Genomic DNA, 22,980 nt, shown 5'->3' on the forward strand with positions numbered 1-22,980 from the left:
CCACTAACTAGTGACCCGCCTGACCTTCCACTAAATAGTGATCCGCTGACCTCCACTAACTAGTGACCCGCCTGACCTTCCACTAAATAGTGATCCGCTGACCTCCACTAACTAGTGACCCGCCTGACCTCCACTAACAAGTGACCCACTGACCTCCACTAACTAGTGACTCGCCTGACCTCCACTAACGAGTGACCTGCTGACCTCCACTAACTAGTGACTCGTCACAGAAAAATTCACAGAAAAAGCTATGAGAATACTTTTTGTGCTCCTCATCCTGTCTGCAGCGGCTACATGCCATTGTGGAAAGTATTCTGAAAAAGTATTCTTGTAGCTTCATAACATTACGGTTGAACCCCTGATGTCACATGGACTATTTTATCAATGTCCTTGCTCTGTTTCTGGACCTGGGAACATTTCAGTTGTGTGGGTGTCTATGCAGGGTCAGAGAGCTCTTGGATTTAATCAAAAATATCTTAATTTGTGTTCTGAAGATCAACGAAGGTCTTACGGGTTTGGAACAATTTGAGGATGAGTAATTAATGACTGAATTTTCCTTTTTGGGTGAACTAACCCTTTAACGTTGAAAAAATCATCAATTATGAAACATTCAGATTCAGCTGTAAAGCAGCTCTACAGAAGACAATAGTCATTATTCAGATCATTTTATGTTAAAAGTAACACTCATGATATATTTACTGTGGCCAGAAATTCAAAAACACATTATACGTGAAACAATCGCGATTAATTTTATTCCGTTTATAATTGATGAACTTTAAAACATTGATAATGTTTTTTAATTGAACTGAATTTAATCTGAATTGAAGTTTATTGATCCGAATAATTACACTGTTGTGTTGTTAAAGCTTAAATTTGTTTCATATTTGATTAATTTTACAACTTTTTACACATTTTCCTGTTTATTACTGCAAAGTTGCTTTGAAACAAACTGTATTGTATAAAGTGCTGTAGAAATAAAGGTAAATTATTAAATTATTTCAAATTTCATCTGTAAAGCTGAAGACAATAGTCATTATTTAGATCAATGCTGATTCAGTTCACTTTCAATAACGGCGTCATTGTTGCAAAGTTTGTCAATTATGAAACAATTTCAAGTCAGTCTGTATATGAAACACTCATTATATATTTACTTTGGCCATTAAAAAAGAAAAAAAAGCATATTAAATAATATGAAATGGTATGATTTATATATGAAATAATTGTGTTAATTTGTATAATCCACAAATGTGTACCCAGAAGTGATGGGAATAGTATTGAAATTGACTAATATCACATAAAATTTAGGATGGATAGTATGCACATTGGGACGCAGGCTCTGTCTCTGTGTATCGTGTCCCAGAATGCACTGGGCTCTTCCTCACTCATTATTGGTGTTGTGGTTTCTGGGAGAAGTTCTTGTTTTCCAGCAGCAGGTATCGGAGCTCAAATATCAGTCTGTCCTTTTCTGTGAGGATTCTGAATGATTTCTGCAGTTCTGACATTTCTGTTGATCGATGCACGAGAATCAATGACTCATTAGTTGTGTTTGAGTCCAGAAACCTCAGCGTCCTGCTAATGACTCCAGACCTTCACTCGAATCATCATCAGCATCTCGTTTATACTCGTTTAAACTAACACTCGCATGAAATCACGATTCAAAATCAGGGGAAATGCAAAGAAATGGACATTTAAGGAATAGTTAAGCCAAAGAAAATGCAAATGTTCTCATCCTCAGTTCATCTGAGATCAGGATGAGTGTGTTCCCTATCAGTCAGTCACGTTCGACGTAACGTCAGTGTGACTGACTAATGGGAACTCGCTCGAGAGCCCAATCACCTTCGAGTGTTAACAAAACAAGCCAATGACAGTTGGCGTGCGTGTTTCGCCACGCGCACCCCGCCCCGCAGTGCGGGTATAAAAGGAGAGCGCGTGCAAACGCACATCAGCTTTTCGCTTCGGAGCCGAGCCTTGCTGCGAATCTCCGAGAGTGTACAAGACAGCTGACGAGTGTTGGTGTTACGGCGCGTCAGCGGAGGTTGCGATCCAGTGCTGCTGCTTCATCTCGGCGTGCTGCAGCTCTCATCCTGCGGTCGCGCTGCGACCTCTCCTGGGCGCTTCAACACTTTTCTAAAAGAGCAAATTCTGAAAGAGCTCCACGAGCGACGGGCGTCTTTTTAAAGATGGCTTCCCGCTCGTGTGTTTCTGGATGTGGCCGTTTCCTGGCTTCATCTGATGGTCACGATCGCTGTGTCTCGTGCTTGGGCTTTCAGCACGCTGAGGCAGCGCTCGTGGATGACTCATGTTCTCTGTGTGGGAACATGACCATCGCGATGCTGCGCTCCAGATACCTCCTCGTCAAGCGGGGGGGTATCCCCCTTGCCATGCCCCGTTCTAGTTCCTCCGGTTCTCGGAGGGCTACTTCGGCTCATGGTCAGGGTGACTTGAGGATCACAGTGAGAGCTTCCCCGTCGAGTGCGTCTCCGCGGGCCTCTCACTCCTCTAGCGCATCGCACCGTCTGGGGTTTCCGGACGAGTTTGTGGAGTCCTCGGACAGGGCGGGGCCCAGCATCTCGTTCGGAGCTCCAGCAGATGACAGGATGTCGGTCACTGCATCGGGGGATGAGCTAGGTTCTGGAAATGATGATTCGGCTGCGCTGCCTCCATCAGGAAGAGTGGTGTTGACCGAGTCAGATCCAGAACTGACTGCTATGCTTTCCCGGGCCGCTGAGAGCATCGGGCTGCACTGGAGGCCTCCTCCTTCTCCCGAACGCTCAAGGCTGGACGATTGGTTCCTGGGGGCGCAGGCCGATCGCAGGCAACCGCCTCCGGTTCCATTCTTCCCGGAAGTGCATGAGGAGGTGACTAGGTCTTGGAGGGCACCTTTTTCTGCCCGAAACAGACCTAGTGCCTCCTCCGTCCTCACCACCCTCGACGGTGGGGCGGCCCAAGGGTATGTGGAGATCCCCCCAGTTGAGCGCGCCATTGCAATGCAGCTCTGCCCGCAGGGCGCTGCCGCCTGGAGGGGTAATCCACGCCTTCCGTCCAGGGCCTGTAAGTTCTCGTCCGCTCTGACGGCCAAGGCTTACAGTGCTGCTGGACAGGCCGCTTCCGCCCTGCACGCCATGGCCCTCCTGCAAGTCCACCAGGCCAAGGCGTTAAAGCAGTTGCACGAGGGTGGTGCTGACCCAGCCGGATTGCAGGAACTGCGCACAGCGACGGACCTTGCCCTACGGGCGACGAAAGTCACGGCGCGGGCCCTGGGTCAGACGATGTCCACGTTGGTGGTCCAGGAGCGCCACTTATGGCTGACCTTGGCGGATATGAGGGAGTCTGACAAACACCGTTTCTTAGACGCCCCGATCTCCCAGGCCGGCCTATTCGGCGAAGCGGTGGAGGGCTTTGCCCAACAGTTCTCCGCCGCACAGCAGCAGACAGAGGCGTTTCGACACATCCTGCCCCGGCGGTCCGCTGCTGTCTCCACCCCACCGCCGGCTGCAGCCCCTCCGTCTGCTCGTCGCCGAGGGCGCCCTCCTGCGGCCTCCACCTCCGCTCCAGCTCGGCCCCAGCAGCAGCCTTCACAACGGCCGCAGCGTGAAGCTGGCCGCAGGAAAGCGGCGCAGCCCGTCTCTGCCCCTGCCAAATCTGCGAAGCGCCAGGGCAAGCGGCGGCCCTGAGACGGGCGACCCGGAGTCTCTGGATCCTGCTCTTCAGGAGATGGTGAGTGCACCACTCCTTCCCCCGGAGGAGGGCCGGGTGGAGAATCTTTTGTTCCCTTTTTATTCTGTTCCGCCACTGGCTCTCCAGCCAGTGGTACCCAAAACCTCAAAAAAAGAGCAGTTTCCTTTTTCTCCGGGTCCCAAGAGGGCGAGGATGGCAGTGCACGAGACCCCGTCTCCACACTCCCGTCCCCCTCTCCTTTCGCCTATGAGCAGCAGGGTCCGGTCCGAGGACGCGATGCCTTCTCCCGCGCCCCCTGCTCAGCCTTGGAGCCAGGTAAGTGTCGCACTGCACACTCAGACCCCACTTCGGAACGCACTGCCTTCCGAGGCGGGCCCCTGTGCTCCACTTCGCTGCCCCGCCGCGGGTACGTCCGTGGCTCCCTTGGTCCCGCTTGTACGGTTTCTGGGGGCCTGGCTAGCGCTCCCCAGGCCGTCTCGCTGGCTCATGAGAACCATCAGACTTGGCTACGCGATTCAGTTCGCCCGGCGTCCCCCCAAGTTCAGGGGCGTTCGGTTCACCTCGGTGTTGAGCAAGGATGCCCCTCTCTTGCGTGCGGAAGTCGCGGTCCTGCTGGCGAAGGACGCGATAGAGCCGGTCCCTCCAGCCGAGATGAAGTCGGGGTTTTACAGCCCATACTTCATTGTACCCAAGAAAGGCGGTGGGTTACGACCAATCTTGGACCTGCGCGTCCTGAACCGGGCCCTTCACAAGCTCCCGTTCAGGATGTTGACGCAAAGACGCATTTTTCAATGCATCCGTCCGTTCGATTGGTTCGCAGCGATCGACCTGAAGGACGCGTACTTTCATGTCTCAATCCTGCCTCGACACAGACCGTTTCTCCGCTTTGCGTTCGAAGGACGAGCATATCAGTACAAAGTCCTCCCCTTCGGGCTATCCCTGTCGCCTCGTGTCTTCACCAAGGTCGTGGAGGCAGCCCTTGTTCCATTAAGGGAAGCAGGCATTCGCGTTCTCAACTACCTTGACGACTGGCTCATACTGGCCCAGTCTCGAGCACTGTTGTGCGATCACAGGGACACGGTGCTTGGCCACCTCAGCCGGATGGGGCTTCGGGTCAACTGGGAAAAGAGCAAACTCTCCCCTGTGCAGAGGATCTCTTTTCTCGGTATGGAGTTGGACTCGGTCAACCTCACAGCACGTCTCTCAGTAGAGCGTGCTCAGTCGATGCTGAACTGCCTGGAGTCTTTCCAGCGCAAGACAGCGGCTCCACTGAAACACTTTCAGAGGCTCCTGGGGCATATGGCATCCGCAGCCGCTGTCACGCCGCTCGGGTTGCTTCATATGAGACCGCTTCAGCATTGGCTTCACGACCGGGTCCCGAGATGGGCATGGCGACGCGGCACTTACCGGGTCTCAGTTACCCCGTCCTGCCGTCAGACCTTCGGCCCGTGGTCGGATCTTGCTTTTCTTCGGGCAGGAGTTCCCCTAGTGCAAGTATCCAGGCACATTGTTGTCTCAACAGATGCCTCTGCCATGGGCTGGGGAGCCATGTGCAACGGGCATGCAGCTGCAGGGCTCTGGACAGGGTCCCGGTTGCAGTGGCATGTCAATTGCCTCGAGTTGCTAGCAGTATGGCTTGCGCTGCGCCGCTTCAAAGGGCTGCTACACGACAAGCATGTACTGGTCCGTACGGACAACACTGCGACCGTTGCGTACATCAACCACCAGGGTGGTCTACGCTCCCGTCGCCTGTCGCAACTCGCTCGCCATCTTCTCCTTTGGAGTCAGAAGCATCTGAGGTCGCTTCGCGCTGTTCATATCCCTGGCGAGCTCAATCGTGCAGCCGACGAGCTCTCACGTCAGCCCGCCCTTCCGGGAGAATGGCGACTCCACCCCGAGGTAGTCCAGCTGATTTGGAGACACTTCGGGGACGCTCAGGTAGACCTGTTTGCCTCCCCGGACACGTCCCACTGCCAAATGTTTTACTCCCTGTCCGAGGGTACCCTCGGCACGGACGCGCTGGCACACAGCTGGCCTCGGGGCCTAAGCAAATATGCGTTTCCCCCAGTGAGCCTTCTCGCGCAGACCCTGTGCAAAGTCAGGGAGGACGAGGAGCAGGTCCTCTTGGTGGCACCGTACTGGCCCAGTCGGACTTGGTTCCCAGAACTCATGCTCCTCGCGACAGCCCCTCCTTGGCAAATTCCTCTGAGGAGGGATCTCCTTTCTCAGAGAGGGGGCACCCTCTGGCACCCGCGTCCAGACTTGTGGAATCTCCACGTATGGTCCTTGGACGGGACGCGGAGGTTCTAGGTGGGCTACCTCCATCGGTAGTAAACACAATCACTTCAGCTAGAGCCCCGTCTACAAGACACGCTTACAGGCTGAAGTGGAACCTGTTCGTCGATTGGTGTTCTTCCCGTCGGGAAGACCCCCGGGGATGCCCGATCGCGGTCGTGCTTTCTTTCCTGCAAGATGGGTTGGAGCGAAGGCTGTCTCCCTCCACCCTCAAAGTGTATGTCGCCGCTATTGCCGCACATCACGATGCAGTAGACGGTAAGTCTGTAGGGAAGCACGACTTGGTCGTCAGGTTCCTCAGAGGGGCGAGGAGGTTAAATCCTCCGCGCCCTCATCTGGTACCCTCTTGGGATCTCCCCTTGGTCCTGTTGGCCTTGAGGGAGGAGCCCTTTGAGCCTCTGCAGTTAGTAGAGCTTAAGTTTCTGTCATTGAAGACAGCGCTCCTCACTGCATTGGCCTCGGTCAAGAGGGTAGGGGACCTGCAGGCATTTTCGGTCGACGATTCGTGCCTAGAATTCGGGCCGGATGACTCTCACGTTGTCATGAGACCCCGGCCTGGTTACGTGCCCAAAGTTCCCACCACACCCTTCAGGGATCAGGTGGTGAACTTGCAAGCGCTGCCCCGGGAGGAGGCAGACCCAGCCATTGCTCTGCTTTGTCCCGTCCGCGCTTTGCGCACTTACGTGGACCGCACGCAGAGCTTCAGGACCTCAGACCAGCTCTTCGTCTGCTTCGGGGGACAGCAGAAGGGGAAGGCTGTCTCCAAACAAAGACTTGCCCACTGGATAGTCGAGGCTATAGTCTTGGCCTATCAGGCCCGGCGCTTACCGTGCCCCCTCGGTGTGAGAGCACACTCTACAAGAGCCATTGCTTCCTCTTGGGCGTTGGCGCGGGGCGCCTCGATAGCAGACATTTGTAGAGCTGCCGGCTGGGCGGCACCTAACACGTTTGCGAGATTTTATAATCTCCGTGTAGAGCCCGTGTCCTCCCGTGTACTTGGCTCAGACGGCCAGTAGCACTGGGACACTGCTCGGTGTCAATCTCGCTTGCTGCGCCATTCCCCTCTACGGACCGGATACGTGCGCCTTGTTGCTTCTCAGTTCAGTTCCCCATGGCGAACCCTGTTGAAGTTCCTCCCGCACCCTCGGCAGTCAGGCGTGGCGGAACGCCAGACGCCAGGTCCAGCACTCGTGTGTTTGCCCAAGGTCAGCCCTTGTGCTGGGCTAGGTGCCCGTGTGTAGTGATTCCCCTTCGGGTGGTCCCACATGTGTATTCTTCCACGGTGCGGTTCCCCTCACGGTGAGCCCGTGTCTTTCCCTGGCAGAGACCTTCTGCCGTCTCTGCTGTGTTGTTATCTCACCCCAGGCTGGCTGAGTCTACCTCAGAGACTTCCATATGTAGTACTGCCCTTGGTCAGTCCATATGTGTAATTGCCACGTGGTACCTCCTTACGCAGGATGTGGCTTCCGTAGCGTTCCCCTACTTGTGGTACGCTTTCCCAGTGTATCCATACCCACTGTACGGAACAGCAGTGGCTGTCATCCCTGCCTAGGCCTTGTCCTATCTTCCACCCCAACTGGTGTCGGGGACTTGCCGGCTTCCGCAGGGCACTGGAGGGGGTCAGCAATAGTGGCGTTTTCCAAGGGATCCCATTAGTCAGTCACACTGACGTTACGTCGAACGTGACTGACTGATAGGGAACGTCTCGGTTACGTATGTAACCCTCGTTCCCTGAAGGAGGGAACGGAGACGTAACGTCCCGTCGCCATAGTTGCTGTACCACCGCTGTACGGCCGGGGCACACAGTCTCGGCTCCTCAGCGAAAAACTGATGTGCGTTTGCACGCGCTCTCCTTTTATACCCGCACTGCGGGGCGGGGTGCGCGTGGCGAAACACGCACGCCAACTGTCATTGGCTTGTTTTGTTAACACTCGAAGGTGATTGGGCTCTCGAGCGAGTTCCCATTAGTCAGTCACACTGACGTTACGTCTCCGTTCCCTCCTTCAGGGAACGAGGGTTACATACGTAACCGAGACGTTTCTTCATCAGGTTTGTATAAATGTGTCTCTGCATCAGTGTCTCAGCAATGGATGCTCTGCAGTGAATGGGTGCCGTCAGAATGAGAGTCCAAACAGCTGATAAAAACATCACAATAATCCACACCACTCCAGTCCATCAGTTATCATCTGGAGAAGACAAAAGATGAAACACATCCAGCATTTTAACTCTAATATGATCCATAATCCATAATAATGCTTCCTCCAGAGAAAAAGTGTTCTGATCTGAATCAGGGGAGAAATTTGCACAAATCAAGCAGTGTTTACAAGACAAAACAGCTCTAAACAAATATGAGACTGGATTTTAATGTGAGAGACAACAGGAGATGCACTTTTTCACTGGAGGAAGAGTTATTATGGATTATGGACTTAGTTAAAAACATCTTAATGCTGGATTTTGTCTTCTCCAGATGTTAACTGATGGACTGGAGTGGTGTGGATTATTGTGATGTTTTTATCAGCTGTTTGGACTCTCATTCTGACGGCACCCATTCACTGCAGAGCATCCATTGCTGAGACACTGATGCAGAAACACATTTATACTGATCTGTTCCACAAGCATAAACAACTATTTCTTGGGCTGGAAAACCTCTCTACATGAGAGTGTAAACACACAGGCTGTATTTGTGTTCATATCTCAGTGTTGCTCTTCAGGAGCTGGTTTCTCTGTCGTGAGGAACAGAAACCCTGCTGTGATCGTTAGTAAGACTGTTGACATTTAATGCATCTAGATGAACAACAACAGACGTTTGAACGAAACTCCATCTCAAGTTTCGATTTCTATTTATTTCATGAATGATGAAATTCTGAAAGTGATGATTGAGGAATCACAGTTTAATCTGATACTCTCAAGTCTGGATGTGTGAGTCTAGACTTGAGTTCCTGAGATCTGAATGTTCCTTCTGCGTTTATTAATCGTCTCAGTTGCTTTCAGACAGCAGGTGCAGGGCTAGAGAATAGAGAGAAACGCTGGAATCCCCTCCGGCCAGAGCTGACTGGGTTGTTTTCTGTCCGCATGATGCTGGATCTTTGGCTCAGGGCCGTTAGGAATCATCTCTGGAGGGAGAGACGGCTAAAGAAGAGCATTCTGGGAGGAAACGCCGCTGCAGGCTTCAGAACATGAACACAGCACCGTTTGAGCTGAATGTTCAGAGGTCACAGACATGCAACTAGACGTGAAACCTCTGTGTGTGTGTGTGTGTGTGTGTGTGTGCAGGAGCGCTCAGATTATGCATGCACACACACACACACACACACACACACATACGCCTCAGGAGATGCTTGCTGACCTGTGTGTGTGTGGTGCTGATGGCGAGAATAAACAATCAGATGCATGTGTGTAATCTAATGTGTGTGTGTGCAGAGCCCGGGGTAGAGCGAGCGCTGACGTTCCTCCAGAGGCCTCAGAAGGTCACGGCTCTACAGGGCAGAGATGCGGTTCTAGAATGTTCCGCCTCCGGCTATCCCAACCCATCCTTCTACTGGATGAGAGGAAGCGAGCTGATCCAGAGCAGGTGAGGAGAAACACATCACTGACACACCAGATCAGCACAAACATCATCACAAACTGCTGCTGAATTACATTATAGCTACACTGCTGGCTAACAGCTTGGGGCCGGTAAGACTTTTTTAAAAGTTTTAAGAGTCAGAAAATAATTTTGAATGGTACTCAGTGTTGGATAGTAACTAGATACATGTAATGGAATTACGTAATTTAATTACAAAATAAAAGTAATTGTAATCAGTTACAGTTACTGAGAAAAAGAAGTTTAATTAAATTACAGTTAATGTTAAGGATTACAAAGGGGGTTACATCAGCTTTTGTCACACACACTCCCACATACAGATTTAATTGATTTCTTTCATACATTGCAGTGAGTGCTCTAAAATATGAAACACCAATGTTTCAGGAGTTTAGAACATGCTTATTCGATAACTCTTTTATTTCCTATATATGCATATTAATTTTTTAAAGATCAACTATTTTTTCCAAGGCATTGTTAGATTCCAGTGTTTCCTGCCATAGCTATGCAAAGATTTGGTTTCAAAAACAGTATCATAGCTAATAAAATATTTCGGTAACACTTTATTTTGATGGTCCCTTTTGAACATTCTGTTGACTCTATAAGTAATGTTGCAACTACATGTCAACAAACTCTCATCAGAGTATTAGTAGACTGTCTGCTTCATTTCTACTAACTCTTTATTGTGATGGTCTCCCAACAGATATTCTACTGAATATAAGTAAGTTTGCAAGAACATGTTAACTTATTCTAACCCTTACCCTACCAGTCAACTAATACACAACTAACACTAATTAGAGTTCGTAGAAATGTAGTTGCAACATTACTTATAGTCAATAGAATGTGTTAAAGGGACCATCAAAATAAAGTGAAACCAATATTTCTTGTTATGATTTTAAAAATGTATGTAACCTCAGAATGATCTCAAAGTAAGTCTGATTTTGTGGTGGATGTGCTTCAAAGGGACATTGATCTTCCACAAGTTGGTTTGATTCTTTCGGGTCTTCATGGACAGTCTGCAACATACTTTCTCAATTCCTCAGTGGTTGTGTAAAACAACACCCTTTTTACCTTACTCTGTTCACACCTTATGTTATTCTTATGTTCTTCTACATCACAAAACTACAAAACACCTGCATTGCTTACAAGACATTGTTTCTACAGCTGCTGGAGTGTGGAGAAAATGATGGAATGAACTGGCTGAAGGCGAAAATATGCTAATACTGGACAGCACTTCAGCGGCTGTAGGCGGGGCCTGAGCAATATGACATTATACTGCTCAGAAAATCAAAACGGCTTGATAATTGAGACTCTTTAGGATTTTGGGGGATTAAAAACAGGAGTGAATGGACTTTTATCATTGTAGGGTGGTTGTCTCCACACACTGCTAAGATACATTTATATGCAAACACCATGTAAATTGAAATATAATCTTAATTCAAGTGATGAAGGATTTCAAAAGTGTGACAGTAATCAGTGTTGAGTATTACTGTAACAGTGTGTTCACACGAGAAGCGACTTGCACGAATAAATCACGCTATTCGCGAGTAGTTGGATGCTTGAACATTTTAGTTTACTCGCTTCATTCTCACGTGAAATTCACTTCACAACAGACGCGAATTCGCATCAGGGAGGGGCTTCTGGCAGGCTTCAAACACCCGAAACGCTCAATTCGTGCCGCAGGATGTCTATTTGCGTCTTTGCATTGACTTAACATGTAAATCACTCGCGCTCAACGCTTCGTTTGCGTCTGGTGTGAACGCACCATAAGGTTTACCCTGCCCGGTTTACATGTTTGAAACAGTTGAAAACATTACAAATTCAGAAAAGTAATCAAAAAGTAATCAAATGTAATCAGTTACATTACTTTAATAAAGTAATTGAAAAGTAAGTAGTGTAATTTGTAATCTGTAACCTATTACATTCCCAAAGTAACCTTCCGAACACTGATGGTACTATAGTATATTTGATCACTAAATCAGCTGATCTTTATGTTATTAATCTTCTGTTATCGTCAGCCGAGAGCAGCGACTCTCTTTTCTCTTCATCTCTGCTGCGTCTGTCGAGTCTGATAGTGTTTCTGTGTCTGATTCTCCGTCAGATCAAAGAAATACTTTCTCCTGAGCGGCAGCAACCTTCTGATCAGCAGCGTCACAGACGACGACTCAGGAACATACACCTGCATCGCTCACAGCAAACAGCAGAACATCTCTGCATCCTGCGAGCTCTCCGTGCTCGGTGAGTTTATTCCTGTTTAATTACCCTCAGAGCCACAGAAAACACACACTCATTACTGGAATACAGACAAATGTGATCATTCTGTCTGCGTTTACTCACCTGCATACACACACACACACACACACACACACACACACATACACATACACACACACACACACACACACATACACACACACACACACACATACACATACACACACACACACAGGCCCTTAGGAACCCTTTCTCTCTCTCTCTCTGTAACTCCGCCACACTCATTTAACTCATCTTTTAAGTAATAAGTAATGACCTATGATCTTCATAGCCACACCCTAGCAACCACTTACAGCACCCTAGCAACCACCCCATAGACCTCCACTGAAAACAGATCAAAAGTGTACGGTATTCGTCTGGTGGACGAAAAAATGTGGGCGAAAAAGTCCCATAAACTTAACATCGGCACAAAATTAGTGAGATTATATCTTTGGATCAGGAGGTCACAGAGGCTAGGGGGAGGGCTCATTTGACTCGGCCTATCAAGCAGCCAATAAGTACTGACATGACAACTTCATAGCTATGCCCTAGCAACCACTTACAGCACCCTAGCAACGGTAAAAGGACATAAACTATTTTTCAGCATCAAAACATTGTTGAAACATGGCGTTGGGCTCTGTTGATTCAGACTGTCAAATAGTCTTTAAATACCATCCCATAAACTGTATAGCCACACCATAGCAACCATTTAGAGTACCTTAGCAACTGAACAAACACATGAATAAGCAATTTCTCAGCACCAGAAAGGTATAAATATGGGGGTGGCCTCTTTTGTTTGGGCTGAAAAACCAGTCTGTAAGTATCACCATGGCGACTGTGCAGCTACACCCTAGCAACCATATAGAGCACCCTAGCAACCGTATAGCAACATAAAGAAGCCATATCTCAGCTCTACAACATCATACAGACATGGGAGTTGGCTATCTACAATCATACTGAAGGCTCTACTGACGGCCTAGTGCCAAGTTTTGCCACGGCAAGCACAGCTCACATGCTAGCGACATGCTAGTCACTTGCTAGTCATGCTAGTCACTTGCTAATCATGCTAGCAAACATTCTAGTCACTTGTTAATAATACTAGAAACATGCTAGCGACATGCTAGTCACTTGCTAATCATGCTAGCAAAATGCTAGCGACATGCTAGTCACTTGCTAGTCATGCTAGTAACATGCTAGTCACTTACTAATCATACTAGCAACTTGCTAGTCACTTGCTAACATGCTAGCAACATGCTAGTCACTTGCTAGTCATGCTAGTCACTTGCTAATCATGCTAGCAAACATTCTAGTCACTTGTTAATAATACTAGAAACATGCTAGCAACATGCTAGTCACTTGCTAATCATGCTAGCAAAATGCTAGCGACATGCTAGTCACTTGCTAGTCATGCTAGTAACATGCTAGTCACTTACTAATAATACTAGCAACTTGCTAGTCACTTGCTAACATGCTAGCAACATGCTAGTCACTTGCTAGTCATGCTACCAACATGCTTATCACTTGCTAGTCATGGAAGTAACATGCTAGTCACTTACTAATCATACTAGCAACTTGCTAGTCACTTGCTAACATGCTAGAAACATGCTAGCAACATGCTAGCCACTTGCTAATAATGCTAGTAAAACATGCTTGTCACTTGCTAGTCATGCTAGTCACTTGATAATCATGCTAGCAAAATGCTAGTAACATGCTAATCATGCCACCAATATGCTAGTAACAGGCTAATCATGCTAAACACATGCTAATCATGCTGGAAACATGTTATCAACATCTAACTAAATATTCAAACTTCAAGATTTTACAACTGCTGTAAACTTTCAGTATTAGGCTTTCTCAAGCAACCTAAAGTTTGTCTTGACAAACTTTTTATCTAGTTATATATGCTATTTCTTTCTTTCTTTGTAATATTTTTGTTTTCTTTGTTTGTAGAGATAATAGTTAAATTTTTGTACACAATTAATTGAAATATTGTTGTTATGATATTTTTTTCTTTTGATTTTTCCATGAATATATCCTTTAATGCTGATATGGTGTTATGGTTACATTTATATTTGTTTATTTACCAGACACTTTTATCCAAAGTGACCCACAAGTGAGGAAAACAACAAGCGATTCATAAAGAGGCAAATAAACACGAGAAGTGGTCATAATACAGAGTTTCAGAATAGTGCAAGCCTAAATAAATACACGAGGAATGAATGAATCCAGTCCGTTAGACGTGCAGTGACTGTATATTCCTCCATCAGTGACTGAGTGAACAGCTGCAAACATCTGCTGATGGAGTCTCTTTAGCTCCAGTCCGTGTGGATGAACACTTTAATATTCATGTGTTGTTCTGAACGCAGGAGTTTGAGTTTGAGTTTGTGTGGGATTAAAGAGATGTCCAAGAAACTTCTGGAGAACCTTTGGTGAGAGACTCGCTCGTTTGTTGATCTGATTCTCATTTCCATGAGTTTCATCTTCTTTTGTGAGATTCTCTGTTTGATCATTAGCTCTTTGAAATCAGGTTTTCTTCTTGTTTTTATTTTGCTCTCCATGTCAGTTCTCTGTGTTCATAAACAGCTCTTATTATGTGAGCTTACTGTGCTTTTGTAGATGTTTAATTCATCAAAGCAGAGGTTGAGATTCTGTGTTCTGATTGGACGCTGGTAAACACCTGTCATACATTATTCAACAGTTAGTTCTGTTCCTCAGATCTGCTGTATTTTTTATTCATTATTATTATTATTTTGTGTGCAGTGCATGGAGAGGCGTTCAGCTTTGATTGATTGATTGATTGATGCACAAAGCGTTAGTAAACCGCTCCAGCTTGTGTGTAAGTTACCTGCGCTTTAACTAAACCCGATCAGCACAGTTTCCATCACCTCTCTCTCATGCGGTGGGTTTGACTCTTCTCAGGTGTTCATGTTCTACAGCGAGTTTCTGGCCTTTAATCCAATTATAGAACCACCGCAGGATATTTGACATCCAGCGGCGGCTGTATTATTATTATTATTCTGGCCTGTAAATCAAATAAAGCAGACGTGTGAGAGCAGAGCGCCAGTGCTCTGGAGACTCTTTCAGCAGAAATAAAGATGAATGTGGAAGATGATCTGCTTTCAGACGCACATGTGCATTCAGTGTTGGAGTTTTTATGTATGGATGAATGTATGCATTTATTTTTTTAGTACTTCAGCTTAAACTTATTTTCAGTTAATTGCCAAGGCAAATATTCTCATTTTAATTAACTTTTTTTTCACCTAATTTTTTTTTTATTTCAGCTTTATTTCAATTATTAAACTCGATTTTTTATAATTTTAGTTTTAGTTAGCAATAACAACACAGCCTGTCACAGAGAAGATGAACTCCAAACACAACCGAAAAGTTACTAAAACAACTAGCATTTCAATTTATACAGTTTTAACAATTTTATATAATCCACTGGATTCATAATAATTTAAATCCTCTTCGGATGGTTACTTTGAATAATATAATCTGAATAGTATTTCGAATAACATTGTTTAGTTGGGTAACACTTTATTCTAAGATGTCCTTGTTACACGTTACATGTACTTACTATTATAATAACAATTAATTATGCATAATAACAAATAACCCTGAAACAAACCCTAATCATAACCCTAATCGTATAGTAAGTACATGTAGTTAATTAATATTACTACTAATATTACTTTATTTATTTACATTATTTTCTTATTCAGCTATTTTTCCACTCTATGGAAAAAGTTAATAAGTAATAATAAATGTATTAGTGTAAAAAAAAAAAAAAAAAGTTAATTAATAATAAATTTAAATTTTGCAAACGTATATGAATTTTAAAGAAAACCTATAAACATTTATATTTAATTTCATTAATTTTTTATAAAGTATTTTAATATTCAGCAATTATTTAATTATTACAAAACAGTTAATCATTTATAATAAATGTATTCATTTAAAAAAAGTTAATAATGAATAATAATATCATATTGATATAAAAAAATCATATTATGATTTAAATTATTCAACCTTATGTTTTAATATTCAGTGATTTTTTGACCCAAAAAATCATGTTGTGATGTAACTTGTAACATGTCTGTAATATGTTTAGAATAAAGTAAGGTGGCTCATGTAGTGTGTAGTTTGTCCCTGTGTTTTGTCGGTGCCCTGTGTTTTCTGTCTGAAGTGTGCTTCCGTGGCGTTCAGACTCCAGAGTGTCCTGTAGAAGCGGGTCGAGATGTTCTAGTGAGGAACGCTGGATCTCAGAGGCTTTCTAAAGCTGCTGTGATCTCAGTGTGTGGAGCTGAAGGATTCATGAGCAGTACAGTATTCATGAGCGCCGTCATGCGCCGCCAACCTCCATCCCATCACAGATCCCAGCTGCACAAACATTATCATCACAGTCTCTCCTCTCACCGCTCCGGATGAACACTAGTGAGTGCCCTCGAACCGAGAGCTCTCTGTGTGCGTCAGAGAACAGATGGAGTGTAGGAAACAGAAACGTACAGCAATTATTTCACACGACACGTGCGAATCCTTTCATTAAACCTAAGTTTGGTGGTCAGAAACTTTCCAGAACTTTTAATTGGTTCCTCCTTCGTGCTTGAAGTTAATTATTTTGTGCCTTTGTTTTGGTATTTCAGAGTTTTCTGGCTGATCTCCAGGCGTCTGTTCTCCTCAGATGACGTTCAGTGAGACACTCAATAAAAATATCAGCGTTTATTGAGTGTAATGATGCGTTAAAGGCACATTTCGTTAGATGTCATCTCTTCTCGTTACGTAATCAGATGCATTGAATGCACAGGCCAAACACGGCTCGCATTCATTAGAAAGTGTTTAAATCTGTTTTTTGATTAAAATGCATGAATGTGATGAGTGCTTGCTGGCAGAGATCTTTTTTAATCATGAGTTTGCCGCTGCTTTTGCACAGATATAGGTTTGCATGGATATAAAGCTGAGAGAGGATGAGAAACCAGGATTTCTGAATGCACAGCTTTTATTTAACGAGCATGTATTGTTTTCAGCGTCTGTGATCATGTGAAACAAACCTGAAACCTTCAACTAAAGACTCTGAAACTTTACAAACAGCATGCATTTGACATCTCTTGCCTCTTAAAGGTACAGTTCATCATTTACTCCCTCAACCCTCATGTTGCTCAAGCCTTTATGACTTGTTCTTCTGTGAATCACTAAAGAATAAATGTTCCAGTGTTTTTGTCCATGATGAAAGTCGGTTTGTTCCAGTGTTGTTTGGGTTCAAACATTCTTCAAAATATAATATTTTATATTCCACAGAACAAAGAAGAGAGTCATACAGGTTTTAATGGCATGAAAACGATGACAGAATGGGGATTTGTGGGTGAACAATGCCTTTAAATCACGATAGGAGTCAATATAGATCACACAGTTATTTTTGTTGGAAACTGGACCTATAGAAACATATTGAAGCAGTGCTTATTTTGGCTAAACCAGAAAATTTAATAGATATTTCACCCAAAAAATGATCATTCTGTCATCATTTACTCACCCTTATGTTGTGACTTTCTTTCTTCTGTGATTCACAAAAGATGTTGTTTGGTTCATTTTGGTTAATTTTTAATTTTTTTTGGATTATATAAGTGTTAAGGGAACATTCCATTTGATCATTTTGCAAGCATTAAAGGGGTCATATGACGTTGCTAAAAAGAACATTATTTTGTGTATTTGGTGTAATGCAATGTGTTTATGTGGTTTAAGGTTCAAAAAACACATTATTTTCCGCATACTGTACATTATTGTTGCTCCTCTATGCCCTGCCTTTCTGAAACGCGTCGATTTTTACGAAGCTAATCGTTCTGAGGCGTGCTCTGATTGGCCAGCTATCCAGTGCATTATGATTGGCCGAATACCTCAAGCACGTGACGGAAATGTTACGCCCCTTACCGTATTGTGATGGCTTGTCCTGGCGAGACGAGGAGCCCATTATAAACGAGGCATTTGTTGCATCCAGTGGGGACATAATTACTGATTATAATGACTTATACTGTCTTTTGCGTAACATTACCATGTCTGCATTTGTGATCGGAGAAACAATAAACAACAAGCACTACTCTACACTGCTCAAAACTCACGTTTGAATCGTCAGTGGCGAATTCTTTAAATAAGAAAATGTACTTACAGGCTGAAAATGTACTTGACGCCGGCGGCAGCAACAACACTACAGCCAGAATAATAGTTACGCCTTCTTTCATTGCGTGTACATTTGGGCAGTGTTTTGCAAATCTTCCCACACTGTGATGTAGACATGGGGGGGCTTGTTTGAATGAGCTGGGGTGTGGTCGAGTCTTAACTTTTATAAAGAATATCTCTTTGGTTTTGAAACTTCAGTCTTTGCAACTTCAGGGATCTTATCTATGCACAAACAGCTTGTAACACTCCAAAGAGAAAGGAACACTTGAAATCGCATCATATGACCCCTTTAAATGAACGTTACTTTAATGTTATCCGAACGTTCTGAAACAAGCAGTAACAACATTAGACAAATGTTCAGAAAAACGTTCCATGACCACGTGTGTGTGTGCGTGTGTGTGTGTGTGTGTGTGTGTGTGTGTGTGTGTCCAAGGCTTCAGCAGCAGATAATAAGGTGTCCGCTGGACTGTCCGGTGTGTTTTTGCTGCCAGTCAGTTCACTCATGGTTGACTGGGAAAGAGGAGGAAACACAATCAGTGTAAAAGTACCCGTGACATAAGCCTGTCAGAGTCAGTCAGTTAATAGCTGCTCTCTGCTTTAAACAGTTTACCTAATAATACTAACCATACAGCACAAACACTTCAGGCACTTATGATCATTACTGCACTCTCCTTCTACTGCTTTTAGCACTGATTTTCACAACTCAAATATAGCTGTAAAATTGCCAAATATTATAACAATTTCAAACAGTTATCAATGTTGAAAACAGTTGTGCTGTCCAATATTTTTGAGGAAACCTTGAGATAATACATTTTTCAGGATTCAGAGATGAATAGAAAGTTCAGAAGAACAGCATTTATTTGAAATATAAATCTTTTGTTACATTATAAATGTCTTATCTGTCCCTTTTGGTCAATTTAATGTGTCCTTGCTGAATAAAAGTATGAATTTATCTTATTTTATGGCAATGTATCACAGTTTCCACAAAATTATAAATTGAATTCAACATAGATAATAATCAGAAATGTTTGTTGAGCAGTAAATCAGTATATTATTATGATTTCTGAAGATCATGTGACACTGAAGACTGCAGTAATGATGCTGAAAATACAGCTGCAGATCACAGAAATAAATTACACTTTAACACAGATTCACATAGAAAACAGCTGTTTTACATTCTAATAATATTTTGCCATTTTTTTACAGAATTTTTGATCAAGTAAATGCAGCCTTGATGAGCAGAAGAGACTTTGTTAAAAAAAAAACAACATTAGCCCGAGACTCCAGTGTTTCGGAGGCTCTTATACCGTGTTAATGTGCAGGTTAACACTCCTATATGACTGAACTAATTAGTACTGAATGTGTATCACTGTCCTGTTATTTCTCGTGAGCACTAGCGAGTGTGTACTGACTCTAGTGACTGAAATGGGATTGTGTTTGTTAATACTGTGAAATGAGATTAACCGAATGTTTGGGAAATCCAGCTACTCTAGCAAACACAGACGGACCGGGATTGAGATTACAGGAACAAAACCCTGACCCGCTTAACCGGATTAGCCACCATAATGACCTGCTCAGTGTAAATCAACATGATTATGATGACTGAATGAAAACAGCTTCAGTTTCTACTGTATTCTGAGCCATCTACACTATAGAGTGTGCAGCCTAACTAGGGAGCATGTGAAGGAATCAGCAGTGCATTCAGGATGAGAATAAGTGCTTCAGATAATGAATGTTTGTTATTTCCAATCCTAACGACTTTCATTTGCCTTTTCATTTTGCTGATATTGATCATGTTAGTGTGTTTTCATGCTCATACAGTGATTTTCCCGTCAGACTGACAGTGATTATGATCTGTGACGAGGTCAGCTTCATGCTGTGCTCATTCAGAGAATCCAAAAATACACAGCAGCCAGTCAAACCAGCAACGGATCGGTGTATAATCTGTTCATCCCGCTGTCAGACAGCACTCCTTTAGTTCATCTGCAGGTTTATTTCACATCTCAGCTGGAATCTGAGCTTCAGTCACACACACGTGATGCTGGGAGTGTTTACAGTAGAGACAGATTACAGTAGAAATGATCACAGACACTGAAGATACGATGATGTTATGATGAACTTCCCCCACACATACACACACACACACACACACACACTGAAACATACGAACACACACACACACACATTGTAACATACGCAAACACACACACAACTGTAGATCAGATCCTTCAACAGCATTTATTGAAATATTATAGGTTTAACACAATAGAATATATTTGTGTGTGTGTGTGTGTGTGTGTGTGTGTTGGGCAGAGGTCACATGAGGGACAGCGCATTAGAACAAGAGTAGTAAATCGGATGATTGGAGAGATTACTGCTCTTCGCGGCCCACGCCGCACTTTTATGATGCTGGAACATCAGAAACTCACTAAAACTGACTCACTAAAAATGTTAATACTGACATGAGTGTTAATCCTGCTCCTTTCACAGATTAAACCACAGCGAGAGAGAGAGTGTGTGTGTGTGTGTGTGTGTGTTAACTCGTTGATGCATGGTACATACACTAGCATAACTTATACTGTCATTGTATTCAATAATGATGCATTAAATTGATCAAAAGTGACAGTGAAGACATTTATAATGTTACAAAAGATTTCTGTTTCAAATAAATGCTGTTCTTTTGAACTTTCTATTCATCTGTGAATCCTGAAAAATAAAATGTATCACAGTTTCCACAAAAATATTGAGCAGCACAACTGTGTTCAACATTGATAATAATCAGAAATGTTTCTTGAGCAGCAAATCAGCATATTATAATGATTTCTGAAGATCATGTGACACTTTAACACATATTCACACAGAAAGCAGCTGTTTTACATTCTAGTATTTTATTCCCTAACTAGGGAGCATGTGAAGGAATCAGCAGTGCATTCAGGATGAGAATAAGTGCTTCAGATAATGAATGTTTGTTATTTCCAATCCTAAAGACTTTCATTTGCCTCTTTAACAGTCCGGTTAATGATCTGAAATAACGTGAGCGGTCTGATGTTGTGTGTCAGGTCATGTACGGCTGATATTGATCATGTTAGTGTGTTTTCATGCTCATACAGTGATTTTCCCGTCAGACTGACAGTGATTATGATCTGTGACGAGGTCAGCTTCATGCTGTGCTCATTCAGAGAATCCAAAAATACACAGCAGCCAGTCAAACCAGACAGATGCACATTCAAATAGATATGTGTGTGTGTGTGTGTGTGTGTGCGTGCGTGCGTGTGTGTTTGATTGAGTGTGTGTGTGATTGAGTGTGTTTACTGTAGTGTAAACAGACGTGTTTAATTAGTGCGTGTGTAATTAGTGTGTGTGTGTGTAATCCTAATGCCCATGAGTGGAGGATTATGGGTGATTTCTGCGTGTGCTGTCCTCTCTGTCTCTAGATTCATAAATTATGTATCATTGTTTGAGAATACAAATTGAAATGAGGTTTTATTGTCATAACAACTGGTTTCCCTTCCACTGTGTTTGCAGCTCCTTCTGAGTGCTGATGGGCCCCGACACACGCTTACAGACGACACACACACACACACACACACACACACATGTCGCTGGGGACCGCGGACGGTTTAAATGTCAGAAACGGCGCGACAGGCTGTCACTGACTCCCTCCTGAGACATAAACACTCATGCACACACACACTCGTGTGACAGATGTTTACTGCAGTGAATGGTGTGTGTTTTCAGTCTGAATGGCTGAGGATGAGAGTCATTACGACGGTCCACTCTCCCTGCACTGCTCTTTTGTCATGTTAATATGTGTGTGTGTGTGTGTGTGTGAGAGAGAGAGAGAGAGAGAGAGAGAGAGAGAGAGAGAGAGCAGAGCTGTTCTTCGATTCTAATATCCTTTCCTTTCATCAGTTGACACCATGAGGCCGTTCAGGTCGTATTGTTTGTGTTCGTTCAGGTGCGTTGAGAATGAATCGCTCTATAGACTTCACATCAGGTCAAACGCCTTCCCATCAGCCTCTGCTCCGTGTATAGATGAGAGTTGGATACATACTGTATATTATTATAATTATTATTATATTTTCCATTGTAATTTTCATTTTAGTTCAAATTTGAGAAATGTTGTGTGTATTTGTCATTTTTTATATGCCTGTATAGGTTTTTTTTATTATAAATTTTTTATTTCAATTTTATTTTCGTTAATTTAATTCAAATAGAACTGACAAATGGTAAATATTTCATTTTAAAAGATAAATATATATATATATATATACTTTTTTTTTTAGCATTTCTAATATAATAAAAAAAACAAGATTTTAATTTTAGTTAAATATATGTATGCATTAAAAAAAACTAATTTTAAATAATTATCTGATTAATACAAAGTTCAAAGGAACAGTATTTATTTGAAATAGAAACCTTTTTTAGTTATAAATGTGTTTGCTGTCACTTTTGATCAGTTTACTTCAGTCTTGATGAATAAAAGTATTCATTTAAAAAATCTACTGACTCCAAAATCTTTAGCTGCATATATACAGTTTACAGTAATATTGTAACATTTAATTTAAATTGATTTTCACCGAAACGTATTTATATGGATTACTTTCATCTGAAGAACACAAAATTACATATTATAGTTTTTCAGAATCTCAAAATATCTTCTTTTGAGTTGTACAGAACAAACATCGCACAGTTTGAGTGACATGATGAGAGTAAATGACAGAATGATGATTTCTGTGTGAACTGTCCCTTTAAGAAGCATCTTCCTGCTCCTCTGAGTCTCATAATGTTTCATAAGTGTGATTGATTTCATTATATGCTGTAATTGAGTATGTTGAGAGCATCATTACTGGTGTTTGGTGGTTTTTAACCCGTTGTAATTGGTGAGTTAGTTCAAACCCGCCGGTGATGGAGGAGACACCAGCTTTAATGGAAATCGTTTGGGTTTAATTAGTGCAATACAGCACAGATAAAGATACAGCAGCTAATGGCGCATCGATGCTGAC

The 22,980-nt window shown here is 43.7% G+C and overlaps 1 protein-coding gene across 1 annotated transcript in view; it reads left to right on the forward strand.

Annotated features, from left to right (window-relative positions):
* The window catches only part of LOC306870488 (netrin receptor DCC-like), a gene marked incomplete at both ends in the record, with an annotated part of 131,807 nt that overhangs the window by 16,276 nt on the left and 92,551 nt on the right, over positions 1–22,980 (forward strand). The window contains 2 exons of the mRNA XM_079417801.1: positions 9,394–9,544; positions 11,655–11,791. Of these exons, the coding sequence (XP_079273927.1) occupies positions 9,394–9,544; positions 11,655–11,791 (288 nt within the window). The remainder of the gene's footprint in view (positions 1–9,393; positions 9,545–11,654; positions 11,792–22,980) is intronic.

Source organism: Barbus barbus (assembly GCF_936440315.1).
Source record: "Barbus barbus genome assembly, chromosome: 5".
Taxonomy (NCBI): domain Eukaryota; kingdom Metazoa; phylum Chordata; class Actinopteri; order Cypriniformes; family Cyprinidae; genus Barbus; species Barbus barbus.